The 23,045-nt window shown below is 33.3% G+C and overlaps 1 protein-coding gene across 1 annotated transcript in view; it reads right to left on the bottom strand.

Annotated features, from left to right (window-relative positions):
* Nucleotides 1-23,045, bottom strand: part of LOC136795766 (uncharacterized) — a 198,732-nt gene that overhangs the window by 166,672 nt on the left and 9,015 nt on the right. Inside the window, exons 2-3 of the mRNA XM_067047438.1 lie at nucleotides 20,768-20,844; nucleotides 19,872-19,946 (exon numbers count right to left, since the gene is read on the bottom strand). Coding sequence (XP_066903539.1) covers nucleotides 19,872-19,946; nucleotides 20,768-20,816 — 124 coding nt within the window. The 5' untranslated portion in view covers nucleotides 20,817-20,844. The remainder of the gene's footprint in view (nucleotides 1-19,871; nucleotides 19,947-20,767; nucleotides 20,845-23,045) is intronic.

The following is a 23,045-nucleotide window of genomic DNA, read 5'->3' as shown; positions in this document are numbered from 1 at the left end:
GGATGAAGATTGAGGAAGGCAAGTTAATTGGGACGTTAGCCTCCCAGGCCCGAGAATGTGTTTCTTTGAGGGACCAAATGTGCAAGATTTGTCAAGGAGAATGAGCTATAAGGGAACAGAGATCAAAAGTCTCCCGCAACTCTCGTCGTCACGTTTCACATTCATCAGAATATTTCCCAACTCGAGTACGGGACTCATATCGAGTGGTTTAATAGAGAGAATGAATTATAAAACTATAAGTGGAAATATTTATAGGAAATATATTAAACAGGAAGTTTGAGAAAAATCAGTCTCATATCTCATGTATAAAATCCACTTAAAATATACCAACAAAAAAAATACGGACAACAATTGAAAATGTATACATTGAATCCTAAAAAAAATATATAAATGAATACATAATTAAATTTTATGATACAATTTTTTTTATAGAATCCCCAACAACTTGTATAGAGTTGTCTCATCATATTAGTCTTCTTATCTCCAAAGAATTTTTCTTCGAGACTGCCCAAAATTTCTTTCTTTATCGCACCAAAAACATAAAATCCAAAGGCGCAAGCTTCTGAGGCTTCCAGCCCAATACTTCCCAGCGTCAGTTTTGTCATATCAGGTAGAGTTTGTTGTTGGCTTACCTCAGCTATCTAGGAAATATTAGTTTTTTTTTTTAATAAATACTGAGTAGACTTTCTCAATGTAATAATTGGAAGAAAAATGGTTGGTTTTGTTTTACGAAGTGCCGGCAGTATTCCTTTTGTGATCTTAAGATATGAAAAACAAATTAGTACGTTAGCACTTAAAAAGACAACAAAAGAGCTTAAGAGAGTTGAAATCGGACATAAAAAAAAATTAAAAACCGTGAGATATTTCCAAGTATGGACACTTAATTACAGGACATAGTCAAATTAATTAGTCACATTAGCATAAGGATTAATAACTCAAAGAAGTGAATAATGTACAATTTGGTGAATCGTTAATCTTATGGCTTTTACCATTCGTATTCCAATGAGGGATTCCTTCATCATCAAGAAGTATTGCAATTGTGACAAATGTTAGATTTGAGTTTAACAGAAATACAAGTTTTAATTTCTCTTGAGCCCAAATGATTTCCCTTAAAATACTCTGTAGATGTCTGTATTTGGTCCGCCTTGATGTCACATGAACTTGTCCACAAAATTGGACTAACCGGGAGTGCTATAAGTCATCGTCTTTACATTCCAATTCTATTGAAAACAACACCAACGATTTTGATTAAATTAATTATGAATGGTCCTGGATATCAGCTAGGACGTATCCACATTGAAATAGCCTTACGGGGTTGGCTAATGTTAGTTTCTTCAAAATGGCTCCCACGAAGGTAGTTTTAATTTTGTTTATTGGTTGATGTCTCGTCTGCATTGGAGCTCAGAATGTACTGTCTATTTTGATGTAGAACAGACTTAAGATTGAGCCTGGCATCCAGGATTGCTATACAAGATCCGTAAATTCCTACCCCCTACATACTTCTTCATTAACCGTTCTTATCACTCTGATGACAGGACCAATAGGCCCACTTGCCGGACTTCTTCCCACTATCCTTACCAGTACCAGTACCAGTACGCCTACATTTGGACAAATGACTGACTTGGAATCCTCATACAAGACTGAAAAGACAGGAAACGCTCGTTGATTCCGAAAAGTACAACAATTACTAGACAAACGGTCTAAACTTCCAACTGATTACTAAAGACTCATTTATATGAATATAATTAGGCCTATCTGAACTTACATAGTTTAGTTTGGGGCTACACTAAACCATCGAATCCCTCTCCTATCCAATCCTTTCAGTGCAAAATCCTCAGTAAAATTCTTAATGCTCCTTACTTTGTCACAACTCAAGTCATCATCCATCAGGACCTCAATATTTCATATGTTGCCGATTTGGCCAGAACCAGATAAATATCCTTCCATGATAAACTTCCCAACCACCCAAACCCACTTGTTTCTAACCTGGATTCTCCTTCATTACCTGATAATCCTTCTAGGTGTGTGAAAAGAAGATGGTCCGAGATATTCTCTAGAAATGTTATTGGGGTTCTATCAATGGGAAGATTCTCTATATGTTTGTATCATGTTATTTTATAACTCATAGCAATTTTACTGGTTGTATATATTTTTATACAATTTTAAATAACAATAAATAAATTATTAAAAAACATTTTGTTAATTTGAAATAATTGAACATCTCTCACTGTTATCTTAAGTGCAATCAAAAGCGTATGAATATAAACTATGAAAGAATTTGTTCATTACCTAAAAGAGAAAATAGGAGAAATATGGTTAAATATTCACAATTAATTTCCTGGAATAAGAATAACAAAGTTTAAAAAAAACAAACATAAAGTGGCAGAACGTAAGGATGGGCAAAAAAAGACACAAATAAACTAAATGTATATATGAATACCTTCGTATTTCTAGGATTGTTATGTCAAGTCAATATTAGTTTTATAGCATTCGGAAACCCATCATAAATGTTTTGTTTTTCTTTCGTATAGTTTATATTGTAAATATTATTAATATTCTTGGTGAATATCTATGAAAACATATTAAGGAAAAGTATTACTACTGAAAATAATAAAGAGATTACTATTCTGAATTTTCTCTTTAGGAAGTCTGGTAAGTCAATTCATAAAATTTTTTTGGGGTTAATAAACTTCCAATTGAATGTAATTTATGATAAATTATCATATTATAGTATGATATGATGCCACTGTCCCATATTCATGTACTTTAAACCTCATAATTTGAATTTCATATAGGAAATCATGTCACACCTTTCACTATTCTCACTTTTCTAACATTACTTATTTGTGCATCTTCACTCTGTAAAAAGAGTAATCGCTGTGAAGTGAAGAAGCACAAATAAGTAATGGTAGAAAAGTGAGAAATTATGAAAAATTATGAGGTTTAAAGTACATGAATATGGGACAGTGGTCCCGAAATGTTGGACTATAATATGATAATTTAATATAAATTACATTCAATTGGAAGTTTATTAACCTCAAAAAAATTTTATGGAAAAAGATTACTGTTTGAGAACGAGTAAGGATTCATTTCAACTCTAAGTAGTTTGGCATGTGAAAGTTGTGTGATGCGTCTACAGCACCCGATTTACGCTATTACTATTGAACCATTTTAGGAGGATAAACACACAAGTGATTGGTACATTTATCCATATTCGAACACCCTTATTAACGGTGTCGACGGTAATATGCTGTGAACACAATTAAAAAAACAAATCAAAATTACTTAATTAAGTTTCATCATTTATAGTAAAATAATAACTAAATATTAGTGTTTGAGAAAGGTTCCCTCCTCACATTTTTATAGAAATTCACGATGACATCTAGTGGTAGATATAAGAAGTAGCAGGCTTCGGTACCCATCTTGGTCTCTAATGAGAAGAGTGAACAGTGTCTCAAGACCCACATCGTTTTTTTGGCTTAGAACAGCAATGCACCTCGAGTAAATAACTAAACTCCACTCAGAGACGGAAGGCAAGATGAAAGAGGAAAGATAACATCATTGAAAAACAATGCTTCAAGCAAAGAAGATCAATCATCAAGTAAGCTACAACATTTATTATTTCACATAAACCCATAACCATCCAGAATCAAAATTAAATACTAACTCTATTGGATAACCTTTTGGCCAAACCCCACATAACCACATGTGTATAAATTAAATTAAGAGTAGAGGCTTTTATCCCTATGTCACCATTCTTCCTTTATTTGAAAATCCATTGAGTCCACTCCATTTATTCAAACCAGTGATACCAACACATTAGAATTAATTTGGGTATTATCCCCCAACTTTTATTACGGGGAATACCTATATTATACAATTAGAGTATAAATTTAATTATTTTTATTATTTCTTTCAATAGCTTCTAATATTCGCACCATCAGAGATAACCAAATTAGCAAATTAGATTGACACCATTGAGATCTCTCATTCAGCTCATTTTAGTCATTCAGTCACCTACTCACTACTACTAAAGGCAATATCAGTTCTACCGTGTGTGTCCGCGAAGTTTGTAATGGAAGATTATATAGAGAATCATGATCTACTATCAACGAAAAAAAAATTTCTAATCTGCGATCTAGCTTTGTTTGAAGAAAATTAGTTTTCATTTAAGAATACATATTAGAATGATATTAAGAAATAAAATACCTCGACATGAGCTGTTGTAGACCAAAATGTCAAGGTTGGGCACATGAGATGAGAAGATCAAAACCAAATATTTACCAGACACTACTCTGCTAAAGTTGTGGAGGTGTAATTCTTCCCCGCCTCTCACAATATTTACCATTTGGAGCATTGCCAGCCCCAACTCCACATATCCACACCTCGACCAATACTCCCGACGTTTGAATGGGTTTATTTTTTATTGCATCGTAAACTCTTTACAGCTCTATCATCGACATTAATATATGCCTGTTTTACGACCTTTAAAGTTTTGAATTCTGAAAGCATTTTACGAGCAATTCTGTTTCTAAATTGTGTTTCCTAGAAAATATGAAATATTATGAAGCCCCAATAGCATACGAATTTCCTTCCTTGCATTCTTAATTAAAATTTAAACACACACACACAAAATTCGTCAACAATTGTAGACGATTCTAGAGAGAAAAATGCTTTATTCATTCATGCTGCCCAAATACATCGGGGTTGATACATTACACAGTATACTAATCAATCCGTGATTGGACATATATAAATTACATATTTTAACATGATATAATAAAGTAGAAAGAAAACATTTCTTTTTCTTTTTCTCACAGCCCCCTTACAATTAATTCTACACACTAAATACAAATATTTTAATTTATTCCTTTTTTTCTTTCCCTGTCTATTTCATAATTTTTGTTTCATTTTATCAACAAATTCACTCTTCCGAATTCCCTCTCTCAGATCCTCCCCAGTGACCCGCTAAACAAATTCACCATTAGACAGCGATGTCAAATCAAACCAGAGAAATACTAGTCATAGCAGATCAGTTTACAGCAAAACAAACAAATAAATACATTTTACCAAAACAAAACTAATACATAGATTTAAAGGAAAATATAATAAAAAAAATTGGTTAAAAGAAATACTAGATTCATAAAAAATAATAAAATAATTTAATGAATAAATAAGTTAAAACACACAAATCAACAGGTCCACCTACTATAATAAATGGAAAAATAATGAATAATCTAGAGCTAATTTCCATGAAGGTGATGATGTATGATCCCCAAGGACTCCAAAATAATATTTTCCGCCAAGATCGCAATATCTCCGATGCTAACACCTACGCCTTCTAAGAAGCTGGTATTGTTCCGTGAGATCCAAACCAGAGACCTCTCACGGTGAACTCTCTCCGAAGGTCTCGCGGAATGTTTCTTTAAGGAAAGGGATGCATTTTTCATATATTTCCTTTTTTTCCCTTTCCACTCCACCTTCCTGTTCGAGGTCATTACTTTCAAATCTTACCGTCGGATCCAAGACCAAAGCCGTGCCTCCGATTTTTGTAAATGCGACAATATCGGCGTATCTTACGAATCCGTCGGTGTCAACGCAATAAACCTCCTCGAAGCAGGTGAAGTCTTTTCTTTCAAGGAACTTCATCAATCCTTCTTTGACCCTGTGGTACCGGCGTGTTATAAGGAGGGAGTTGTTGGGGTATTTTCCCAGCACATGAGCTGGTGTTTCAGACTCTCTACCGCATTAGCGACAGAGGGACCCAAATTCTCCTTGCTGTCCATTCGCTCTTGGGACTCCACGCAGGGGTGCGTAATTGATATTAAGTTTCAGGACGTTCGCCGATTCTGACCCCGAGAGTATCTGCTTCTCACATACCTATTTATTCGCTTTTGGGGTCTCTTTGAAATGGCGAACACCAATACCCTGCCACCTGCAATTGGCCCATTCTTCGAAAGCATTCTCACGCAACGACTGCCGTAGAGCTCCTACACTTTGGTGGCCCTGATCCACCCCCCGTCTATCGGCACATGCCGCGATTTCGGCTTCGTAGTTGAATGTAGACTGGAATAGGGCATCAGGAACATTCAACAGTCGCTGAGCAATGGACCAATGCTGCAGTAGAGCTTCCCATTGACACCGGATCAGACCCACACCTCGATACCTCCTGGGTGCGTACAGCATTACCGACGAGGTGTTAGCGTGGAGTCCGATGATGGCCTTGATACTCCTGCGGATATTGGTATCAATGCCCTTCAATATGGCAGGACGTATCTTTGTAAGGGGAGCAGTCTGGAGAGGGTAAACAAGGCCCGGGAACAAGTATTGGTTGACAACGTTGATTTTTTGTTCGGGCTTGAGCAGGCACGAGCTCACCAATTTATCGAGGTTATTAGTTATATTTGTCACCACCTCTTTTCCAAATACTAGCTCTCCCGAGAATGTACATCCAATATATTTGATGGTGTCCTCGGCTTTTGCCGTTCGGATGACCTCCGCATCCTAAAGGGAGAGCTTTGTTGACCGCAGCTCTCCTTTTTCTATTACGATACCCTCACTTTTCTTTGCATTTATTGCCAGACCAATCTCCGCGAGCAGCCTCTGTACACTATTTATTATTCTTTCCGCAGAATCCCTATCGCGCGCCTTTACAGCCTAATCGTCCGCGAACCCTGTGAGGACCAAACTCTCTTGGTCACTTTTCAGGTCGTACCCAAATTTATTCGAAAACTCCTGATCATAGAGCTAGCGGTACAAGTGATCAATGGCTAGGTTGAACAGCGAAGGCACCTTGATAAAATACTTCAGAAATAGCGACAGGCAGTATAGCTTTAGCAAGATGGAATTTTTACTTTTAACAATATTTTTTCTTTAAAAATATAAAATAACAAAAGAATGGTATAGAAAAAACGAGCAAAAGTTATTCCCAGAATCGGAAGACACTCGTGTGCAAATTGGCATTCCTAAATAGAGAAAGCCTAGAGACTGAGCGAGGTCATCAACGAATCATCTTGAACAAACATTGGTCAAGAAATAATTCTTCCTAACCAAGTATTGAACATTGGATTGTAGTGGTACAGTTTATTTTAAAATGAAACTTTTTAAAAGGACGACTTTTAAATTAAAGGACGCCGATAAGTGACTAGTAATCAACTTGAAATTCTTTCTGAGTTGAGCAGTGTAGCTGACTATTAATTCTTTGTAAACTTCGTCTTCCCTTACATGTTTTTTCTTTGAGCCAGGTACGAAATGTTATTTTAATTTTTTATAAACCTTGGATGGGTTGCAATTTGGGAAGATCTAATCGAAATGGTAAAATAATATGGATTATTTAATCTCTAATTTCGGTACTACTTCAGTTACAGAGTTCTTTAAAGTTGATTGACAATATGAATGATTTTATTTCCCTGTCATTATCCTTCTTGAGGAAAACATTTCCCTCTCATTTTCAGGTTCTAATAATTAAGTCCTGTTCAGTTATAAAGCATGCAATACTTGTATTGTCACTCCCAGGACCAAAGGCAGAAAAGAAATATTTTTAAAAATGGCTACTAATTTTGCAGCATTGTTTCAAATAATGGTATGAAACATAATTTGAAGTTCAGGTAGAATCTTTTTAAAAATAAGGTTGGAATGTGAGAAATAGTTTTCAGGAGCTGATTGGATCCTATTACGATTCCCTTAGTCTTCTCTGCATTAAACTTTAGCTTGTTTTCTTGAGCCCTCTGACTAATTCGAGTCAAGTTTTCTTGAAGTTTCTCCGTGGAAACTAATAGGTCAGAAGGTGGGAAGGAAAGGTAAATTTGGAAATCACCCGCTTACAGATGATATTGAGAATGTATAAGGAAGTGAAGTTCATAGATAAAGATAGCGAAAAGGGTGGGGGACAGCGATGGACCCTGCGGGATACCACAGGTGAGGGTTCGAATCATTGATCGCGTATAGTACAGAATATAGTTGCATTGTCAATTCCTTTATTTAATTAAGGTAGAAAGCCGTGTTTAAAAGTTCCTAAAAGTAGAAAGAGGTTGATAGAACATAGAATAAATAAATAATATGATTACTACAGAATATAGTATATGGTAGAATGCAGAATGCATTCTCAATTTACTTGTTTATTTAATAAAAGTAGAACGCCATTTTAAGTTCCTGAATGTTAACACAGGTAGATAAAACATATAATAAATAGATAATAAGATTTCAAGAGTGCAGTAGAAAGATATGTTTTTTGTTTCATTTAACTTTTGATATGAAGGGATTAATAATTCATTGACAAATAATAATACAAGCTGCCACAGTCAATGTCAATGATTATTAGAGCTCTAACTGTTCATTCAGACTATGTATAAGTGACAAAATATACATAACAAATAAAATATAACGATAATATTAATAACAATAAAAAAATTAAATGAGGTAATGGCATACTGAGGTCTATTCACTAAGATACCAGTTAAAAGGAACCAACGGAAATCTATGGAATAATAAAAATACCAAAGTTTAACCAAAAATACTAAAGAAATAATACATTGAAAAAAAGAACAGCCACGACTCGAGTTTCAAAGAAATTTAGGCTGAAAAGGAGTATATAATTGTATTAATTAGAACGAATGAAGATTATTAATACATAATTTGGTGTTATATTTTCATACAATATTATATCTGTTAAAAGACAAATACAAGAGGAAAGATATATAGAAGGATGTGGTATCTTACAGGTAGCCAACTTACTGTTACCAAAGTGGGAGGGTCAAAAAAAAAAAAAAAATAAAACCCAACATGACAGAAATCGAACCGGCGCCATCGCAAGTATGAGGTTGGTAAAGTAATGCTTCAACTCTCTTAGCTACAACGGACTCTTTCAAGTTCATATTTCTTGATGAATTACTGTTTCCAGCACATAGTAGGATAGTTGCGCTTGCAGGCATCACCTTTCTCATGCCTACTAGTACAAGGAATTTCGTAGTCATTTTTACCATCTTTCAGAGTTCCTTTAAGTCGACACTATGATAAGCCCCTTTAAATACAGGAAAATATTATGCAGCTGCACGTTACAATTCAACAAAAAATATAAAAAGCTAAACAAAATAGACGAGATAAAGCAAAACATATTTAAAGGTGCGATATATAACATAAATATTTGTGTTATAACCAATATCAAAGCAATACAGAACTTTCGGCAATACAACCTTGGGTTTTTAATCTTAATAGCCTTTAAAAGCTTAACATCCCTGGACTTGCTCGATCTTGTCATTCAACATCCATCCGTCCATTCATTATATACAAGATCCCAACCGATTTATTTATAAATGCAATTTCATAGAACCCCCTTCTTCATCAATCTCTTTCCGAAATTATCTCCCCATCTATATTTGGAAATCCTCGTCCGTTCTTTACTGTAAACAAGCACCTTCTACCTACTACACAATCAAATCACCGTGTCATTGTACAGTTATACTGACAATCTATACAGTTATAACATAAATTATCAGGATAAAATTGTAATTTCAGCTTAAATATCACTGTTTTGTAAATATTTGTCACACAAATAATCAGTTTTGTCCCAGAATAATTTTTTTTATTATTCTGTTATTTTTCTAATGGCATCTAAATTCCACTGTCAAATGACAGACATCTTCATAAATATATTGATTCTCCTCCTCTCCCCTCCCACCGTATGATTAGTTTTAGATTAACACAATATAAGTTTTACAATATTTTCGACTTCTATCTCTTAACTATGATTATTATTTACTTATTATCTTCCTTATTAAATTGTTTTTCGTTCTTTTACTGTTTAATCATCACACGGAGGCCCCTCGCCTCCAAATATTAAAGTAGAGTTCTCACAGAATGGATTCACGAAAACCTCAGATAAGTACTTCACTATTTATCTTCAAGTACCAACGGTAGATATATAGTGTATAAGAGTATATAATTTGATTTATGGCACAAATACGTAATGTACTTTACAAATTTATGTTTTATTTTAGAGGGATAAGAAAAAAAAGGTTTAACGATGAAATGAAATATCTTCCTTTAGATTTTATTGGGACAGTTGAAAAATAAAATTATGAATGGCTAAACATTACAATTTCGTTTCCATAAATTCAAAATTTGGATATGCATGGAAATAAAAAGTAATTTAAATAAGTTAGGAAATCGTTTCTTATTGAACTACGACAATAAAATAAATTTAAGCCAATTTAGTTCTAAGAAATATCTGTTCAAATAAAGTATGTTTGAAATAACTCTAAACTCAGATAAATCTAGCACCGATAGCTGGACAAGCACCTCTTCACTATCACAAACACGTGGTTTAAATATAATATCCAAAGGAATTAAATCTGTTCTGTATTTATATTAAGAATAATTTATATCCACTCTTCTGAAGTTGAAGGCTCGGAAGATCAAAGAGACTCAGAAGCTACAGTTGACGTGGTAAATATAGGAAAGTGCACTGTTTGTTTTTCTTTCAAAAGCCTGGCCGTGAAACAAGCAACTTCTTTAATCGAAATAGACAGGACCCGTCCGTATTTTTTTATAGTTTGGCCTGTAACTAAAAGATCTTGACTAATTTCTGTATTCGAAATTTGGCTGTTCGCTCTATGTCACATTTGTTTTATAAAAAAAAAAAAAAAAAGGTTTTGTATAAAGATAAAATAAAATAGATGTTAGATTATTAGATAATACAAATCAATACGGGTTTTAATTCACATGTTAACTTTTATCAATTCAGGTATTTACGAAAAAAAAATCCAAAATATCAATGAAATCACATTACCAGTCCACACAGATACATCAACCAGCTCATTAATCCAAGTAACAATTTAAATTAAACTTTTAAATTGTTTACTGGCAATTGAGAGATTATAAATCTTTGTAGTAAAAGGAAAAAAAAATGTAGAGGTGAAAAAATTATATGAATATCCTAACAAAACGATGGTTTTACATATATATGGAATTATTTATGTCCAGTTTTATCAAAACCTGAAGGGGCGGGTACCAAGACCATTAAATGACCTTAAAATTAAAAATAAAATCACATAAGTGATTAAATATCATATAAACTTCTGTAAGAGAGTTCGAAACAACAAAGTAAGATTAAAAAAAATAGTAAGGATAATAAATGGCAAGGAATAGTAGTAACAAATGCAATAGCGGTGGTAATCAAATCTTGGTTCAAAGAGAATATTAGTAGGTATTAACTAATAATAAATAATAACATAAAAAAAAATGCTTTGCGAATCCGAATGTTTGGTTCTGATACCACAGCTTCATATAGATTCATCTACCGACCAATGCCAAAACTTAAATCCTCAAGTTCATCCTAAACATTTCGGTCTTTCTATTGGCTTAGACAGCCATCTCAAGCAATGTTTTTAAGTAAAAAAAAATAAAAAAATCCTGGCGCACCTAATTATGATCTAATCACCTTGTAGTGGAGCGTTCTACAGGTAGCGAAAGTGGAAATGGTCGGAGAAACGTACCTCACACGCTTAGGACCTCTGGATAACTTACTGTAACAAGAACGCCTTCGCAGAACATTGTGTTTGAATTTAGGAAACATATATAACGTAGCAACTAATTTCTTATTCCAATATGAATCAATTGATTATCTTATTGCTTTTACTTATTCATATAAAACCCCCAGATAGCGAATTTGAAGATACAATACTATGTCTTGGCACCGACAATAAGGATGGTAGATGAGACAAGCAAAGAATAGAAATATGGATGCAGAGAGTTATATAAGACCTATTAATGAAAATAAGGACAATAATTTAATACAGGGATAGTAATATAACGATCCATATATGCAATCACAGTATTAGTTTTTGATTGTTTTTTAAGGATTTTGGAGTAATTTACTAGTGCCTTTTTGGTGCACAAAACTAAATAGTACTAAAAATCTTTATAGATCCAAAGGATTGCTAAAGGTAAGAATAAAAAGTTCGTAATCGTAACTTTAGACAAAAAAAAAGTCAGGTTCATAAAAACCTTTTTATAATTAACCGCAATTCAAGTCCCTGACAGGACACTATAAATCAAAGAAATGTGATAACTATTTATTCATGATGATATAATAAATTTTGTATGAAAAAATGTATAAAAACAAATAAGCTCTACATTTAAGCTAATGAAATTAATTTTTGAAATAATATTTTAATTTAAAAAACCAACTAGGAAGGAAATACTATACCTTCCGTAATGGCGTTTACTTTAGCCTCAGCCCTTATTGAAATAAATTTCTATAATATTCAATATTTAATAAAGAAAATCAGCACGGGAAGGAGGGAGTATCAATTTTCGTCCGAAGTGAGATCAAGTTTTAGAGGGGGAAAAAACCTTCAAAGTCTCTTTTTTAATCTTAGTATCATTTTTTTTTCTCCTTCCTTTCAAAGCGATATCTTCTTCTTCTTATAAATTTTAATAATTAAAAAATAATTTTCTAATCGTCACTGTTTTAGTGCCAAGAGCTAGTAAAGATATAAATTGAAAACAAAAAACAAAAAAAAAAAACATGAGAGTTTTATAAAATTAAAAATTAAAATCTGAACACTACAACACATGAAGGGTTAGGGGTTCAGTACTTTGTAAGGAAGTACTGTTACTAACCAACGGTGGGGCAAGGAGGTTATTTGGTCAGAATCATGTTCGACCACCAGATTTTTTACCCAATTAATGGTATCTAATTAATGAAGCTAGGAGGACCCCAAATGGGTCTAGGACCCACAGGGTTGACTTACGGCTACAGTGTAACAGAAAACAATTTTCTTCCCTGTCGGATTCGAACCAGGGACCTTACCACTGTGCCACCGGGCGCATTTTTTCTCCCCAGTTATTGACAAAGCTATTTTTTATTAAATTTCTATTATTCCAGGCAAAACAAATAAGAAATGCGGATTTTGAGATATCACAAACTAGGAACATAAGAAAGAAACAAGAAAAATATTTTTAATTTTTTTTTTAATTTTTTTAGAAATAAGTTTTCAATTTAAAAAAAAATTACCCTCCTCAAGCCGAAAAACCAGAAACCGGTTACTGCCTACTTCATTTTTGTGTAAAGTGTTTGATCAGCTCAAGGAGGGTTTCGCTTACAACCGGCGGGAATTTCGCAACGATGTTTCTACTCAGAATTTTGCAACGATATGATGTATCTACTCAGAATTTTTAACGATGTGATGTTTTTACTCAGCATTTTATCCAAATCAAACGTTAATACAACTGTTGAAAGTCTGAATACCTGCGATATCCCATATAAAAGCAAAATATAGGTATCAATAAATGAAAAACTATTAGAAAGTTTTATTTTATATCTGCGATTCTAATTTCGTTCCCATTAAATTTGTGGCATTTGGTGTAGTTTACAGAGCTTTAAACTACTCCTAAATTCCATACAGATTGATTGAGTCGTATTGAAGTTATACCTATTTTTTAAAAGAAATTAAAGGTGAAAAGACGAAATCTATAAAGCGAAAATTAAAAAAAAAAATAAAATGAATTTATTTTTCGTTTTTATCGCATATTCGTATTTAAGGGTTTCTATACATTATATTATACTGAAGCATAGTGGGGTGATTATATAAAATTATTGATATTAATTGATTTAAATATATGTCAACAAAATAGATAAACAAATAATCTTAATTAAGAAAAAAAAACGAATATATGTCCAAATATATTGGTAATAGAATCACCAAAAGAAAAATTGGCTGAAATCTGTTACCCCTTCACCATGTCAATGTTTTTCCATAATAATATGTTACTGTTGTCGTGTATCTATCGTGTCTTTTAGTCTCTTTCATACTCGCGAGCTGGCTGCGCGTAGGGAGATGTGTATCCAAACATTTAACTTCCAACAAATGAAATTTTAAGCTGGGTATGTTTTTATTCTGTGTGAAAAATGCTATTGAATGACTTCGTTTGGCATTACCATTATAATGACTAGTTCAAAGGATGCATCCAGAATTTTATCAAGAACAATTGTGCGTCATTGATTCCTTATTCTGTAGAAAAATTTAAGGATTTATTAATAGATATACATAGAACCTTAGATTTTGTATTAAAATAAAAAAAAAATTACCAATAAATGTTATAAAACATAATAATAAAAAGTTATGTTCTTTATCACATATATACCATTAAAATAACGGAAAAGTAAATGATTATGTTTATCAATTGATATCAAACATTCAATTATATTTATTTAATCTATAATCATCCTCAAATCTAGCAATAGCGAAGCATTATCGTGTCTGCTAGTTAACTATATACCAAATTCTTAAAAGATTAACACATTATGTTCAGAGCTTATTAAGGTAGAAATGTCTAAGGCAGTGTATGCCTTAACTGTCTCATATGAACGATTTCAACTTCCAAACCTTGTGTCGAATCCAAGTTTACGAATGAGAATGTCATGAAGAACATTGGAGAACGAATTTGCATTTAAATGGAAATTTATATGTTTTCCGTCCGCGTGTTCTAGTCAGAAATTTAATAACTTCTCTCATACGAAACTGCGTACTGAATTGAGCTTAAGAAAAAATAACAATATTGCTCGTCAAAAAAGAAATATACAGAAATAAATTTAGGTATTATGATTATCTAATAACAAGTTAGTACGAAAAAAAAATGTCAAATTACAATATATTACAGTACTATTAACACCATATATATGTATATTAATTAAAACGTAAATATTTTTTAAATAGGCTGTTAATAGATTTAATTATATTAGAAGTATGTTTTGGTTTAAAAGAAAGGGAATTATACTTGTAATGTTTGTATGGTGAAATAGCGGCTAGCAGGGATTAGCCACAACAATACTACAATGGGCTAAGGTCAGTGGCCATGGTACAGTCGCCCCGACGACTTCGTAGCCATATAGTCGCCCAGTCGCTTCACTCACCAGACCTGCTGCGTGAGTTATCGGAGCGCCGCTTCGACGTGTGGGCCCACCGTCGTGGATCCAGAATATCGTCTCCTACCTTTCGGAACGGACATCAGGACCCTGACCCATCGGAGTTCTTCATTACAAAATTTTGTAACTAGCAATTTTTCTTTTTAAATAGTATTTTAGTCTTTGTTTTTTTTTTTTATATATAATAGTGAATATAGTTTTTTTTTACCCTTTTTTATTCTAAAAGGATTCGAAGAATCCTTTTATTTTAAAATTTGTTATGTATTTTGGACGGTATCCTCATTTCTTAAAAATTTAATTTATGTATTTGGTTGTACTTACTTCATAAATAAATGTTTATCCGAGTCAGCGTTTATTTATTTTTTTTTAGTTAAGCTATCCGACAAGGAAACAATGTCAAATTGAGGTGGCTAAACAAGTACTTTGTTTGTAGCAATTGAAAGCGCAAAAGCAGCATAAACGCCATTGACGATTAAAACGGTCACAGTTTTCAACCATTGTGATACTGTAGCAGCAACTGTTATACTATAAACTGTATAATGTCACAAACATAATTTACTGTGCATGTGTGATAGTTGCCATTAATTTAAGACATATGTGGGCAACCCCCGGCCCGCTGAAAGATTTGATCCGGCCTGCGAGACATTTTGAAAATCCCAATTAAAAAAAACACTACTTACTCATACTCACAGAATCAAGCTAGAGAGGAAGCCGATTGGCGGCGATCATCAAAGAGTGAGGCATCAATCATTAAAGGCTTTGATAAATGACGGCTCACTGGCGGCGCGACAAGCGATATCTTAGCGAACTGCTAGTGCCGTAAATTTGCTTTGTGACTTTGTGTGCATCTTGAGTTCTTATATAGGAACCATTGTGGTTTACTTGGAATAATCAATCGATGAGATAGTATGTACAAGGTAGGAATCAACGGAGTTTGTAAAGCAATCTCGGGTGCCAGCCTCGATCAAAAGCCATTCCGTGCTCCAAAGAAGACGAGACAACGAATACTACACGATGACATTGCAGGATAGTGGAGTGGGATGTTCGGAATCCAAACTGGTGATTAAGGTCCACATATAATCGGAATCTAGGATGGGGTATAGGCGTTTCAAAATGAGTTTTTTGAGAATTTTGTCCATGATCGGTAATGGAGATAGGGTGATAGGATTATAGGTATTCTGGTGGCTCTTGGGGTTTGGTGGTCATTTTAACTATAGATAATTTCCACGGTTCAGGAAAATATGTGGAACGGAGTACGGCGTTATATATGTAGGTGAGAAATAGGATGCCTTTCGAAGGAAGAGGTTTTAGAATGTGGGATGTTATTAGGTCGTATCCAGGAGCTTTGCGGGTAGGTAATTGCTGAATGATACAAGATATTTCAGAAGGATGAAATGCTTTAGGTGGGAGGGTCATTTGGAGCGGAATATTTATTTCTGCTTCAATACATTCAAGGTTAATTGAGGTAAAGATATCAGGATGTGGAATAAAGGTTTTAGAGAGGTGTTGTCTGAATGTTTGTGATTTTTCTGCGTCAGTTCTGGTTCAGGTTTATGATTCGGTGAGAAGTGGTTGGTTAAAATCATTGAAAATCAGCAGTTTTTTAATAGTCCTACATAATGATTTGTCAGTAGTTGTAAGATTATCAGTAAAGTTAATTAAGTTTTGTATTTTCTGATTTCTACTTTTAGTTAGTTAGTCAATTAGTTGTAATACGTTTTGTCAGTTGGATATCTTGTCCCATGCCACTTCGATCTAGCTCAGCGTTTTTCCCTTAATAAGATACGAATATGCCGTGTCAGATTATTTTGTTTATTGTTATTTATTCTATTAGCCGATGTGTTGTCACTTATACTTGTTATTGATGAAGTGAGTTTTTCAATAGTTTCGTCAATGTCTTGTTTTGTTTTCAGTCGAATGTTTAAGTCCAGTTTAGTTTCCAGGTCACATTTAAATGTGTCCTAGTCAACTCTTCCTGTTATCAATGAAAGTGGGACTTTAGAACTAAGCTTGAATGTGAAAAAATCAGAACTGGACTATAATCTGATGAAAGGTCGTCCAGATAATATGTCAAGGATATCAGGGCGCTTTTTGAAGGATTTGGCCTAAGTTGGATTTTTGGGAGAGAAAATGGAATAGGTATTGGAGGTTGAAACAGGGAAGTTAGATGTGCGGCATTCCCATCGTTGGTGCTTAACATTATAGTCTCCTCCAGCAATGAAGCGTGGTCCGAGGGTTCGGAATAAGCAATCAATGAGATTATAAGAAAAGTAATTACCAAGAGGACAGTGTACAGCTGAAAAGGTACATGGAAAGGGCGAGTTGAGATAATGGAGGTTGTGGGCGAGGATGAGAGACCAGTGGCCTAGGTTGAGAAGTCTGAGGCGCTTGACGTCGAGGCGCTTTTCTTGATAGTGATTTCGGAGTAAGTCCGGGTTGAGTCTTGAGATCGATCTTGAGTTTTTGTAGCAGACGGCTGAGGTGACATGAGTTGATGTCTTCAAGTTTGGGAAAATTTTCAAATTGTGAGTTTCAAGTGGCAGGGTACGAGTTTGTTCCGAGCTTTTTGATACCATGAAGTGTGATCTCATCTTGTGAAAATTTTTGTAGATGTCACAGCCTCTGTAGCTTGCTAAGTGGGCTTTTTGACAGAGAGCACATTTAACGCACCTAGTCTGGTGATGGTAATAGGCCTTTGTATGCCCTAAGTTTTGACACCTGGTGCACTGGACAATAACAGGTTTTTGTCTAGGTTCCTCAAATTTAACCATAGAGTAAACCAGCCTTGTAAACTGAAATATTTCAGGATTATTTCGGGCAGGCTCTAAATCGACAAAGAATAAAGTCAGCGGGTATTTTTCTGTGTGGTAAAAAACGCACGATATATTTCTTACATTGGGCCAATTTCTTCTAGGCCTGATTTGATAGCGTCTGTGGGAGTAGATGAGTGAAGACCCCTTAAAACCACTCTGTAATGCATTTCTAGTTCTCTTGTTTTAATGGGAACAATTTACGAACAGATTTAGCGATTTCAAAAACATGGAAGACTGTTTAAATTTATTTGCTACTCCAACAAAAAGTAATGTATAAAATGCTCCAATACACTTGCAAATCTAGTTGATTGAGATTCAAGAAAACACACTCCTAAAATTTAAATTTGAAGACGTGGAGTTGTGTGATTTCTAAATAAAAAACCTCAAAGAAGACCATTTTCTTCAGCTTAGAAAATTCACAAGAAGATTGATTTGTGCGTTTGGCAGTATTTATAAATGTGAACAGTTCTTTTTAATGATGAAAGTTAGTAAATTAAACCATCGTCCATGGTTGACTGACGATAATTTGGAAAATCCTTCAGGTCTTTGTACCAGTGGAATTAATCCAAACATCGATGGATTAGTTTCCCAAATTCAAGCTCAGGTGTCTCATTGATTTCGGTGTCGCTATTTAACATTCGTAGTTTGTAATAATTCCAAATTCCACGATTTAATTATAATGTTTTACCTATTTTTTTTATTTCATTTTGGTATTTTAATAAATTGTATTATAATAACAATTTTGTATTATTTCATGTCGGATATATATCGTTAAAAATTATGAACACTACTTCTAAACCCGTATAACAAACGTATTTGCACATTAAAGTTTGGCCCACAACATGTCAAAGATAGCCCAGCAAAGCTAATTTAAGGGCTTATACTACCATTAAACACCTTGACCGTGGACTGTTGCCCCTTATATAAACATTATTCTCATAAATTTCTATTCCCATCAATTCTAAAGATGAAAATGATTTTATTTACAGTTTTAACCATATAAACAGTAATTGTGTTTTATCTAACTGACTGTCGACAGGTTTAGGTAAGGTTTACCTTCACCATCTGTAGAGGAGATTGCCATATATAAGAACATATGACAAAGAATCCAACAAACATGCACAACAAAATTTATAATTACCCACGACAAAATGGAATATTTGTAATTTATTTATAAATAAAATTTAATTTATTTGTTTCTTCTAGTAATCCAATATTAACAAGTATTCCGTAATTTAAAAAAATAGAAGATAGATTTGATTTTCCTGACCTCTCATATTTAAAATTAAAGAGAACTTCCATGGCTGTGTGGCTTACCAACACCAATGGAAATACCAATTAAAATGTTTACTCCAATAATACACAGGACTGATGGGAAAAGAAGTTTGAACTAACTTTTCCGTACTTTTTTGTTGTGAACCGTAATTAAATATTTTTCTTCTACTGAGAATTATAACTATTATATTTTTCCCTTTTTTGCTAACTTATTTACATATTATAAATTATTACACCTGTTTTTACAAATTTACACCTCTCAACAAAACTGAGAAATTCAGTAATAGAGAGAAGCAGTAAATAAAATAAACAGTATGAAAGGATTGATGAAGAACAGTATTTCTATCGAGGTCCCTTACTTGTACTCAACACCTTTTCAACCTTATGCTAGTATTATCCTTCTATGAGCCTTTAGAGACTATCTTCTCTGTACCCTAAATAAAATCATTTTTTATTTGAGTGTTAATTTAAAAGTATATATTTTTTCGAGGGATAATAAAATTCTCCCCACACTTTCACACGGAATAAGGAAAGGATAGAGGGAGAGTGCAATTAAAAATAGTAACAATAAACGATCTTTATAACAAGATTAATCTGGAATGAACCTTTCATAGTTATTGAAAGCTACTTGTCAACAAACAAGATACAGTTGATAACCTATTAAAAAAATCAATAAAAAAAATTTCATTTTCACTTATTTACTTCTAATTACGATTTTCAAACAAGTGTTAAATTATTCAGTATGTTTTACAAAGTCAAATAAATTCTTATAAGTTTGCTTCAGTTTAAATAAAATTTGGTATTGTGTACTTGTGTGGAAATATGACATCGATAATAATAATATCTCCCTTACTTACCAACATTTAAGCTCAGTACAGCTAGCACTATGAAAGTATAGAAGACCATTCTGTTGTAGGGGTTTACAAAGCCTCCTGGAAAAGTAAAATATTTCAGTTTAAAACAATGTATAGTAGTACGTAAATAATATTAGTAAATAAGCTACCAAAAATATTCTTCAAAAATTCTCTCAACCCATTGGAGTAAATGAAAAAAAAAAAAAGTTCATTCTGCCAATCATCAAAGGAAGGTAAGGAGAGTATTCTACAGGTCCTTAAGCAATCATTGCAATGCATATTTTGCAGTTTCTCAATTTTTCCAAATTTCTGAATCTTCCACTATTTTTTTAATCAAATTATCCTCTTAACGCTATTAATTTTGGGTCTTAAGAAACGGGTGGCGTGGGAAATCATCTCTTATATTATTGTTGATGTTATGATCTCCTCACGAGAGTTTCTAATATATCGTATATCGGCCAATATTTGCTGTAAGTGAATTATTTAAAGGGACAATAATTAAGCCTACTACGGAAGATGAGAAGGCTTCAAACCGCTCTCTAAGTTTAGCTTCTTTTTTTTTTTTTAATTTACTAAATTTAACTATTTTTGTTTTATTTATATATTCTTCTCCCGTTTTAATATACGTTTCGAATGTAATAAAAGAGTGGATCTGATTCTGCTCTGAGTCTGGGAAGCCTTTCGGTTCTATTAGTTTTGTAAGTTTTATATTCTTAACCAAAGTTGAAAATATGAAAAATACACTCAAGAGCAAAATAAATGGCTAATTTTACCTAGTTATTTTGTGAGATAATTAAATTATTTCTTTTTCGTTATTATTTAGTGATGAATAATTTCTTTGTTTTTCACTATAGTTGTTCATAGTAAAAAAACATCGATCTATGATCTCCCTTACTTACCAACATTTAAGCTCAGTACAGCTATCACAATATAAGAACCGAAGACCATTCTGTTGAAGGGGGAATATCAAAGACTCCTAGAAAAGTAAAGTATTTCAGTTTGAATTAATGCAAATAATATTAGTAAATACCCTACTAAAAATATCCCAACCCATTGGAGAAAATAGAGACAAAATGGACTACATACTGCCAATTATCAAGGCAAGATATTTTCCTGTTTCTTAGACTATCATTACAATGCAAAATATCATTATGCTTTTATTATAATAATATTAGTAAATATTATCAGTAATTAATTATTGAAATTAAAGGATGTTAATCATTAATGTCGAATCATAGCAATTAGCAAAATAATTATCTCTAATAAAATAATAATGTTTTAGTTTTTGTATCTTTTTCTAGCCCTGATGAAGCCTTGCCCACAGGGGCGAAAGGTTGCCGCTCAATAAATTGTTTTTGTACTATTTGAGTTGCTTTTTGGCCGCACCCATCTTCCTTTCCTGCAATAATTGTCTATGTAAGTTTCTCACTTTTCCTAATGGTTCCCTGGAGAACGGAACTGGGAAAAACAATGCATTTGGATAAATACAAAACCATGTCTAAAAGGTTAAGGACAAGATTGAATTCTATATATTAGTTGTTAGTTGTATACATGTACATATGTTTCATTTTTTCTTCAAATGATAGTAGTATAAAATATTCCCACAAACTGTTAATATGTAAAAAATCTATAAAAAGTATTTTTTACGTCGATTATGCACTCTAGAAGTAGAATTCATTTAAATAAATCGGTAAAACAGTCATCTCCTGGTCTATGACCCGTGTATAACAGGGGTTCCATAACTGGGTGCCGCATTCACTTGCTGGTAATTATACAATGGTGCTCTGGTAATAATAAACACACAAATATTTAAATTTACAAAGATAAGCAAGTTAAAAGTGAAACCTATTTATATAAAATGACAACACCATCACCTTTTCTATCCTATATCAACCTCTTAAAGATCAATTTTGCGAATATGCATCATTCGCAAGTGACACTAGGCTGTCGCAAACAAAACAATTCAGTTGATTTGACGATAAATTCGTATTCTTTTCACTTAAAAGATTGATTTCATTATTATTGAAATAAAAATTTGCATTATATTGTAAAAAACTCCAATACCAAAGTCATTTCCGAGTAAGCTAAGGACCGTTCTTAGTGTAGTTATTCCTACATAAAAGACAAATAAACACATAGCATAGAGAAATGGGAACTGCCCCCAATATAAATTGCAACTATAAAATGAAGAGAACGCTGATATTTACCGTTACTTAAAAAGGTACAATGAAAATTTAGAAAAAAAAATCTTTATTGAAAACCTTGAAGGGTTTTGCACTCAGTGCGCAAGTATTGTTTCTTGACTAACTCTTATACAAGGAAGTGATCTGTATGGGATCACGAAGGGTTAGTATATAGTATGCAAGTATTGTTTCTTGACTAACTGTTATACAAGAAAGTGATCTGTATGGGATCACGAAGGGTTAGTATATAGTATGCAAGTATTGTTTCTTGACTAACTCTTATACAAGAAAGTGATCAGTATGGGATCATGAAGGCTAGCCCTATGAAACAATACTTGCATACTATATACTAGCTATATAGTATGCAAGTATTGTTTCTTAAATAATTGTTACACAAGAATGTGATCTGAATTGGATCATGCTCAATTCCTAACGTTATCGACGATAGAAAGAAATGTCTTCAGACGAAAGGAATCGTACAATCTAGTATTGAACAATAAATATCAAACCAAAATAGGATCCGAACCCTTGGCCTTGCCCAACGGATCAGGAGTCCAACAACATACTACTTCAGAAAGCCAATTCTATTTATCATTTTTCTTTTATGGATGAAAACACTTCTCGGACAAACCACTCGTCCAAAATAAATTGTTTCTCTGTTGTCAAGTGAAAACTTATCTTCCGTCTTCTTCTATCTAGAGGAAAAGCAGACGGAACAATGGCCAGGGACAAACGAGGTATCTTCCAGTTCAACTTTATTTAAAAGGATCCACGACGGCTATCTCTGAAAATAACTGTGAAAAGCTGATAATACTCGACTGGAGCTGGTCTGATATGAAAGGAGGAGGGATAAAAGCTGGTAGCTCAATGATATTATATCTGAATAAAACAACTAAGGGCTTTCCAACTCTGTAAGGGAGGCCTATTCAGTCGGCTCTGCACTTCTACGCACCGAAAAAAATATACAACACAATACTACAGATATTATAATCCT

Source organism: Halyomorpha halys, unplaced genomic scaffold, assembly GCF_000696795.3.
Source record: "Halyomorpha halys isolate HHAL.00 unplaced genomic scaffold, Hhal_1.1 Scaffold650.1, whole genome shotgun sequence".
NCBI lineage: Eukaryota > Metazoa > Arthropoda > Insecta > Hemiptera > Pentatomidae > Halyomorpha > Halyomorpha halys.
Note: the sequence above shows the minus strand (reverse complement) of the source record. Positions and strands in the feature narration are given on the sequence as shown.